General features: G+C 31.9%; 1 protein-coding gene and 1 long non-coding RNA gene across 3 annotated transcripts in view; one reads left to right on the top strand and one right to left on the bottom strand.

The window, feature by feature from the left end:
• Positions 1-10,000, top strand: part of LOC137654548 (receptor-type tyrosine-protein phosphatase epsilon-like) — a 28,023-nt gene that overhangs the window by 3,230 nt on the left and 14,793 nt on the right. For both annotated transcript variants that reach the window (XM_068388275.1, XM_068388276.1), the window contains exon 4: positions 1,329-1,685. In XM_068388275.1, coding sequence (XP_068244376.1) covers positions 1,329-1,685 — 357 coding nt within the window. The remainder of the gene's footprint in view (positions 1-1,328; positions 1,686-10,000) is intronic.
• On the bottom strand, positions 5,645-7,412 carry LOC137654263 (uncharacterized). The gene is made up of 3 exons (XR_011046578.1): positions 7,354-7,412; positions 6,950-7,148; positions 5,645-6,461 (listed from the first exon to the last, which is right to left on the bottom strand). It is a non-coding gene; the product is annotated as an uncharacterized lncRNA (long non-coding RNA).

Below are 10,000 nucleotides of genomic sequence, written 5' to 3'. Positions count from 1 at the left end.
TAAAAGACGGACAATAATCGCATTGTTTAAATAGCTTTTCAGAGAATATTCTTATTCTAAAAATATAAACGTATTTCATATTAAGTTTAAAAATGCGTCTTCCTAATTACATGAATGTTCTAATGCTATCTTTCAAAGCTGTATTAATATATCGATTCATCTTTATATTACTTCAATTTTTATAGGTTTGTGCTGTATTCGTATAAGTAATTCTAGTTTAAAACCAAAGGAGAAAACAAGCTTGGGAGAATTATAATCAATATGTACTCTATTCTCTCTTTTCATGACATGGAAACATAATCTTCCATTTTATTTGTTATTAGACCCATTAGACAAATGGAGGTTAGTAACTTATATAAAAACCATCTAGATTTGGAAAAGGGTAGAAGTATATAAACAGCTCCTATAGAAAAAAAAACTACGTAACAACCGTCCTAAATCAGAGAATCAAGAAAGAAAAAATACAATGTGACGCGATGGGACATCCAAGAACCTTTTGATGAAACCTACCACTTGACCACAAGTTTTCGATATAAAACTATAATTCGATCTATCGGTAACTACTAAAAGCATCTTATGCTATGGTGAAGATAGATGAGTAAATTCTAAATAAGGAATTTTTCAAGATAATGGGTACATGGCAGAGGTCTATGAAGCGTGAAGTAGTTGATGAATGGAGAAGTAATGATTTAAAAGCTCAAGATAGAGACGATTAGCGAAATACAACCGAGGCCCTTTGCGTCAATAGGTGTAGGAGATGATGCTGATGATAAGTAACAATAACAATAATGACACTCAAGTGAAAAGTGTCTGTCCTATTGACAGTACACAACATAAATTGCCCAAATTTCTCATTGTCCATCTACTACGTATCCTATCTCAGCCTGCCTTATTTGGACTAAGGGAAAGACCAAAACAGATTGTCCAGCAACTCCTGACAGTATATTATAAAGAATAATAACACACAAAAGAAATCTTCTTTTCTGTCAACTGGAAGTTTATAATGAACTCAAGATCCATAGGTATTTACATAGAAAGAACATGCTTACAATGTACAGTGAATGTAATTAAATTAAAATATGAGAAAATCAAAACGAAAGACCCAATTGTATCAGCCTGCGAATATGTTAATTGTGAGGGGCTTTAATTTTTTTTAGATCAATGATGGATTTCCAGTCACAAATATAATATTAGCTAAATATCTCAGAGAGATAACTACAGTATCAATATCTAGATGAAGGATTCTCGTAAGCATGTTTTCCAATTTGCAAATACAACCTTAATACTGTGATTATATTCAAGGAAGGTTTGGTCTTCTTCTGTTGCAGAATCCCCAATACCTAGGATCATCATCGAGAGCTCCGATTTACAAATCAACGTGCCCTCAGAAGATGCCCTTATTGACGCCTCTAATAGATGTAGAGAAAACATACCTTCAACAAGGGGTGTTATTGGTGATTGCAACTCAGCAAGAAGTCCTCTAGGGCCACGAAAACTAAGGCAAGGGACTCCTCCAGTGGCTCGTAAACACGAAAGTCGTCAGGTAACGTTTGCTGGAAATGATGACCAAATCTGTATTCGAGATAGTCAAGCGGGAGTTCCATCTAAGAGGGCATTGGTGAGCAAGAGCTGTAACTTGGATCTTCCAGGGAAATGTAATGCTGTAGGTCTGGATACCAATAAAGGTAAGGTCTTGTGGGAGTTGATTTAAATATAAAATTAGGAGAAGTAAAAGTATTTTTCATCAATTTAGAAAATTAACTGTTATAGGTTGTATTCATTTGAAAATTGACGTGTATCAAAAACCATTCCTGTGTGTAATAAATATACATTAAACATTTCCTAACATCTTAGCTAACCGCTAATGTACTTTTATGCAACAAATACTAATGAAAATATTTGTATATTTTCTAAAGAGCTTACTTTACCTTCAAAAAGGTGGTGATGGTGGCAAAATTATACAACATATATCCATGATATCGTAATATTGGATACTCATTGAGTAGTAATACTCAATAATGATAATATGGATATAATTGGAATGTGAATAATCAAAGCTATTTTCTTGTAATCCAATAGCGCATCGCTAAACATTTTGCTATTGACTCGAGAAATCCAGAATTTCTTTAGAGATCAGCATTCCGCAAACGTAGAACGAGGTATGGAAATATTTAAATTATGGCTGTAATCCTGTAGCCTATATTAGCCATTAAAGGATCTCCTAAAATTACAATACAGTACGAACGCGGATCCAGCATTCTCAAAAAGGAGGATAGTGTGGGCTTGGTGTGGGCCGGAAAACATGACCAAAGCAGCTGGGGGTCAGTGGGCGGGGTTGTAAGCCCTTCGGAAGCTGAAGCAATTTTCAACTATTTTTCATGGTGTTCAATCCATTTTCATTTTATAATTGAGTATCATAAGGTAGAAATACATTATGCAATAACAGCATCCCGATAAGATATATAAATACTTCGTAGTAATTTCTACAATTACTTTTAGTACATGACTATACAGTACATTCCTGGAAAACTATATCAGCTGGTTACCTCCGAGTTATATCTGTAATTATTGGAACGCCTGCATCCTTTCGTTAAAACTATCAACTACCAATTTACGATTCGTCGAATCGTAATTGGTCTCTCCGCTTCATCCAACTTGATTCATATCAGAAACACGATCTCTCCAACTCATATTTTGAATTTTTACCGCTTGGGTGAGAGAGAGAGAGAGAGAGAGAGAGAGAGATCAAACTTCCACATCTTTACTACATTCTTCTTGTGGAAACTATTGGACAGAAACTGTTGATTATTTTGTTTTAGTTTTAATGAAGTTTGAAGGCTTTCATAAAATCCAAACTTTTTATTTTTTTCATATTACAAATTTCTCCGAAGAAAAGCCTGGTTTTTATTTCGTTGAAGATTTTAATTTTTTTTCTGTTTTCACCTTCCTTAATCATATCTACTGTGTTTTTTTTTTTATAGAAACAACAAAGACTACCATACCTGGCAAATTAAAACCTGAGTTTTGTTTGAAACATATATGACATTCAGAACCGACAATCTTATTAAACAATTATAGAATTATGGAGTTTTTATGCCACGTAGAATTGTTAATCATACCACATTTCAATATTACAAATGGCATTGAACAAAAATCATAGCAACCAAATTACATTGTAAACCTGTTTAGAATTTGATTTTCATATTATATATATATATATATATATATATATATATATATATATATATATATATATATATATATATATATATATACAGTATATATACACAGTATATATACACACATATATATATATATATATATATATATATATATATATATATATATATATATAAATATATATATATACATATATATATATATATATATATATATATATATATATATATACATATATACATATATATACATATATACATACATACATACATGTATATATAAATATATACATATATATTATTGAAAACAAAACACCTAAAACAATACAAAAATCCAGCTCCCTGGTAATAATACACTATGAAGTTTTAGTACAGATCTTTCGCCGAAACGTTTTGAAGTATTGATCGTTTGCCATAATATTTATAGAACCCCCCCCCCCCCTCTCTCTCTCTCTCTCTCTCTCTCTCTCTCTCTCTCTCTCTCTCTCTCTCTCTCTCTCTCTCTCTCTCTCTCTCATGTATATGTAATTCACCTAAAAACTAATCAAGAGAATGGAACTGATTTTCACTTCGATGCACTTAAGCTTGTTCACTGTGCATGATTACCAATTCGGAAAATGTTTAACAAACTGGTATTTAAAATATTATCTCTAATACATGTGACTTTCATGCTTTCAGTCACAAATAGTTTACGACTTCAAAGGGGAAATTAAGTTTTAAGACCACGTTTGTGCATAAGATTAAAAACAAATAAATAAAAACGAACCACTTAGTCATTCAAGGGGATAAGAGTTAATTTTGACTTTAATGTGTTGTACATGTTTATGATAATATCCAGTTTGAAATTAGAAAAGTTTTGACAATAATGCTCGTGACTATCACACATTTACTTTAAAATGTTGAATCACGAGTAGTTTTTAACCATCGTAGGAAAACTTGTAAAGAGCAAAATAACTTAAAGAATGAAACCTGGAGATAAATACAACTGACAAAATGAATATTTTTTTCATCCTTATGCCGAGCTAAACATTCAAACTTAAGTGCAAACTTAGGCGTTACCGTCAAACTTTTTTCCTTTAAAAATGGGAGTCGCGACCCGTCACCCGGATCCGCTAGTATACAGTATATGAAGCCATGCTTTCTCTATCCATTAAAAAAGTTTGCTCAAACAGGATATAAAATATCTTGCGTTCTATCATTATTATTATTATTATTATTATAAAAAAAGGATAGCAATGGGGTTAAACGCTCGTTGCAATTGAAAATAAGTTTCTCCCTTACATCATAGATGGTCTTTAAAACTACCAACATAGTTGTTCAGGATGAAAAATAATGCAGATTTAAATTTTCAGAACTTATAAAATCTTATTGCATATGATTTTCTTTATTAAATTTTTAGGACTAAATGACCACAGTCACATCAGTTTTGAAAGCCTTGTAATGCTCAAACTGGAGAATTATGCCGCTACATCTCTGGTGGTCGTTTCATATCTACTGGAGTTGTTAGCCATATACTTTAATGATCCTGGAAATAGATTTCAAAGTAATCTTCACCACAAAGTCTCAAGATACTTTTATGGTCAGGAAAGTTTTAGTCTAAATAACTTTCAACTATTGTTACTGTTAAATAATTTTATAAAATTTAATCTAAAATTACGAAAGAAAGACCTTGGGACGTTTAAGTGATCATTATATTTTTATCAAAATTGGCTCAAACTCTTCCCTGAACATCATATTTTTTTTCTCTTTTTAAATTTCAGTACAGAAAAACTACTTAAATTGTTTGTATGATTATCAACCCGCTGTACTCTCCTCCATTCCCCAGGCTTCCAATGGTCAAACAAAAAAAAGTTTGAAAAAAAAAATTCATTGTATTGGAATACTAATATCCCAAAGACCTATTACTTTTCTTATTACCGAAACAGAAATACTTACCTCAATACAGTTTAACATAACAGGTTAACAAAGTTCAAGAAATCTTTAAGTAGATTTTCATATATAATCTTGCTTTTACGGGAGATACAATCCCCATTACCTTCTCTATCAAATTTATCCCGTTACTTTACTCTGTATTCAAGATCCAAAGCATTTCAAAACTGAACATTAAGCTCACTACAGAACTTTCAAGTCAACCCAATCTTTCTAGCAACACCGATTGACAATCTAGGTTTTAGCCAACACATTAAATTACTTGTCTCAATATCAGCAAAGAACTTAATTATATTATCGAACTTCAATCCCTGGCTAAGTATTTTCACGAGAACGGCCGCGTCATTACAATTCCGTTGGATGCAGAATGCTTACAGCAGGTTTTGTAGTTCAAATTAAAGCTACGTTGAAATAATTATAAAATAGATCAAAAGTTTCATATTTCAACTTCGAGAAACAAGGTGGCAATAAAGCTTTTTATTCGAGATCATTACAAGTTAAGTTTCAATGAAATACCATAGTTTCTGCTTTACAAGCAAGTTCCAATGAAATTCCCTAGTTTCTGCTTTACAAGCAAGTTAAAATGAAATTCCCTAATGCCTGCTTTACAAGCGAAGTATCAATGAAATTCTAGTTTCTGCTTTCAAAGACCTATTTTGACAAGTTACCATGCGGTTTTCCTCAATACCAAGCCAAATTACCATTTTAAGACCAGAGTTCCATAGTTAAGAAAAGTGGCTAGATTAATTTTAAAAAATAATTCAAACCTTTAAACCAATAATAGAAATTTACCATTCCAAATATTACAGAAACAGCTTAATGATCAAGCAAACAGGACAACCACGTAGTAAAGAAAAATTTATTTGAAGAGATGCAAGTTTAAATCTTTACAAAGGAAATAGTGTTCAAATAACTAGAATGCTTAATAAATCATCTTGCGTCAATGAAAGACTTATCAAATCAACCAATCTAAGTTTAATTTTTTTTTTAATGGCTAACTTGCCATGATTTCCTCCGCTAGAATTACACAAGAATAAATTAGGTAGAATTTTAAACAATCTCAAAATCGCCTGTGTTCTCATCGTGCCAATAACTCGTTCCGCCATAAAAGTCTACAGATTAAATGTTGAGTTATAACTTGCCAGTAGCGCCTTTACCTGAATTTATAAAAATCATAGTTCACCAAATATTTCATTACAACGAAATTTCAACAATTCCAATGGACATCTTTATCCAAAGCTAGCAGGATTTCCAATAATAAGCTTCAGCCAAACAGACATAGGTAAACATGGAAGTTATATTCGCAGAAGTTTGTTTCTTGAATCATTTTATTCTGAAGTCGCACCATCCAACCTGAAAATTGTTTATTATCAGACAGGTTTCATGTAAGTCAAGTATACCTATTTAAATGACCGACATCTAAAGTCGGTATCATTAAACAAATAACTATAATGAAATCATCAATATCGTACAATACATACATCCAGGACCCACTTATGTGGGTCCTGCATACATCCATATACTTTAAACTTGAATAGGATTATCAACAATATAAGAATATGTAATAAATTTTCATATAAAAATCAAAGTCAAGAAAATTTTTACTTTGAATTTGTGAACAACAGGCTATAAGTAAACTGCAGACCTAAATAAAAGTACAAAAAGTTTAACACCGAAATCAGACTAAATAGTTTAAAAGCAAGCCTCCCTATAGCGCACGGTAGACAAGGTCTACCGTGCGCTATAGGGAACGTCCTCCCACAATTAGGGGCGCCGCCCCTAATTGGAGAGGACTAGCTTGCTTGATATTATATAAAAAACAATGTTGAAGCAATACTTGCCTTTTAGTTCAGACTGAAAAATACTTCACCAGATTCCAGCGTTGTCACCAATGGGTGTTTATATAGCGACATATGGGTCTAGACGCAAGGGTAATTCATTATCCAGGTGCTATAACATGAGCTCTAATGGAAAATGATTCCTATCCACATTATAATGTTAAAAATCGCAGGTATTCAGGGGACCCCCGACTTTTCCTTCCTGAAATTAGAAATAAACCGGAAAGTTTTTAAAAAAACAGTAGTAAAAACTTGTAAACCGATATGTTAGGACATGCGTATTTGAAAATTCTTTAGCGTGTACAGAAATAGCTTAAAATATAACAGACCTCCAATAAAAACAAATGGTATCAAAGTAATGAAAACTTACACAAGTGAAACTCAACTTTACGCAGTTCTTTACTTACCAAATAAACGAACCCCGAGTTATCTTGCCTGTAATGGTTATCACCAACCATCCAACTGCGCTGGAAAACAGAAAGGCAGCCCGAGAAAGCTTCGCTATGCCAAGCCAAGGACTCTAAACAGCGAAAGGCAGTACATATAACAACAATCACTCGCTTGATTCATTTCTTAAAAGGCAACTTTACGACAGATAAAGAGAAAAGTTATTATTACAGAATCATCGACTGCTTTCTTATAACTATTATGCGATAGCCTTATCGATAGTTCAACTATCTGGCTATATTACATATATGTGGAGAAGAGGCGTATGTTTTATACACACACACGCACATACACACACACACACACACACACACATATATATATATATATATATATATATATATATATATATATATATATATATATATACATACTGTATATATATCGTTGGATTTATGCAAGTGGTAATAGATTTTTTCGTTTGACATTTACTGTACGTACATTATCCAGTCTCATATGTAGTGTCATGGACAGTTCAACTATCTGGCTTTATTACATATATGTGGAGAAGAGGCTTATGTTTAATACACATACACACGAGCACGGGCACACACACATACACACACACATATATATACATATATATATATATATATATATATATATATATATATATATATATATATATATATATAAAGTATATATTTATATATACACTATATATATCGTTAGGTTTATGCAAGTGGTAATCGATTTTTTTCGTTTGACATCTATTGTACGTACATTATCCAGTCTCATATGTAGTGTCATTATGGTCATTATCAAAACGAATTGCTTGCAATTCCATTCCATCGAGTATAAAAACAGAAACAACAAACAATACAGAATCAAAATTATGAGTTTTTCATATTTTCCGCTTAGAAAAAAAGGTATAAAAAAAAAAGATGAAAGTCCTTAGGCAACAAATTCACTTTGGAGCACTTAATATTTGTAAAAGTCACACTACCAACAATTCATTTATGCAGTAACTCGTTCGAATTTTGTATTTTTTTCTAAACTATTCTACTTTTCCCTTTTTTTCATCAAAAGTATATATTTCAAAAGTAAAAAAAAAATCAAATATTTCATAGTTTGTGGCCTCATTTGAATAGACGGAGGTAGCTTATTTCAGCTTGTAAAATGTTGGAAAAACACATCAACTCAAAATTAAATTTAATCAGTTGGTTATTCTCTCTCTCTCTCTCTCTCTCTCTCTCTCTCGTCTCCTCTCTCTCTCTCTCTCTCTCTCTTCTCTCATCTCTCTCTCTCACTCTGTATTAGCATTTGTTGTTATTTACAAGTGAATATATGTTAGGAATAGAAATATGGAGAGGGGGGCTTGGGCGCTGATCATATGTTTGAATGGTCAGTCTCAAGGGCATTGTCCTGTTAGAGCAATGTCACTGTCCCTTGCCTCTGCCATTTATAAGCGGCCTTTAAACCCTTAAACCTTTAATGTGCTTTGGTCTAGTTGATATGTCTAGTAGCCAAAAATATCTGTATGCATAAAAACTTCATCGTTGGTGTCCAAAATATAATCGTATTGTAGCAGGCCGCAGTGCTCAAATTTTCAACCAAAATATTCTTCAGTCGCTGAATTGCGTTTCCACGTCTAACGTCTGCTGGTATTAATGGTAACTATGAATATGGATGAATCATTTTTAATTTACATCACTTCAGTGAAAAAATTCTATACACAAAGGAAATGCAAGGATGAAGTAAGAAAGGCGCCAGGAGACTACACGGCAGATATCCTCTTGGAAACGTAGGTGATGACTATATCAAATTGTCACGGTATTCCGTTATTTTTCAATTTACTTATTAACTTATTCATTCAAATTATTAACAAAATATGTGTAATTTTTTTTCAAAAAGGATATCGTGGCAAATTATGTGAATTCGGTTTAAATAAGGACGGGGTTTCTAAGTAAATTAGCATAGGAAATTTTGGCATAAAAAATTTTTAGACAAAAAAAAAAAAAAAGATTAAATCGAAGAATTTTTTCACAAAAGGACGAGGTAGTGAATATGATATATATTTACATATATCAGATTTGAAATTAAAGTTTCAGGCAACTAATGGATTGAGTAAATGACTTACTGGATATAGATAATAGAGACCCAACTGGGTTTCAGTCCACAAAAGGCATTTTCAAGCTTCACGGGGTATCACAGTTTAATTGTGAAGAGACGGATTATTATTATTATTATTATTATTATTATTATTATTATTATTATTATTATTATTACTGCTACTAAGTAGTCAGAAAGCCAATGTGTGCCAGAGAAAGAAATACCCACATATATATAAACTCGTAATGAAAAGACGGAAAAGAATTCATAAACATTAGATTGTTGATAGAAATGAGTGAATGTAGCAATGAATAAAGGAAAAATCTAAGCAGAAGCACAATATCTTACCATATCACGGATGTCATGTAACTGCCAATTCTTAAGGTTTGTTACGTAACTGCTATTAAAATATGACGAAAATATGTACAACCAAACACTGAACTTCACTGATTCTCATAAACTTAAGTAAACAAACCAACACGTATCATAAGTTTAAATTGATTGTATGAAAAAAAAAAAAAAAAAAAAAAAAGATACGCATGTACATACAGGCAG

This window comes from Palaemon carinicauda, chromosome 15, assembly GCF_036898095.1.
Source record: "Palaemon carinicauda isolate YSFRI2023 chromosome 15, ASM3689809v2, whole genome shotgun sequence".
NCBI lineage: Eukaryota > Metazoa > Arthropoda > Malacostraca > Decapoda > Palaemonidae > Palaemon > Palaemon carinicauda.
The sequence above is the reverse complement of the archived record's forward strand: the minus strand, read 5'-3'. Positions and strand labels throughout refer to the sequence as shown.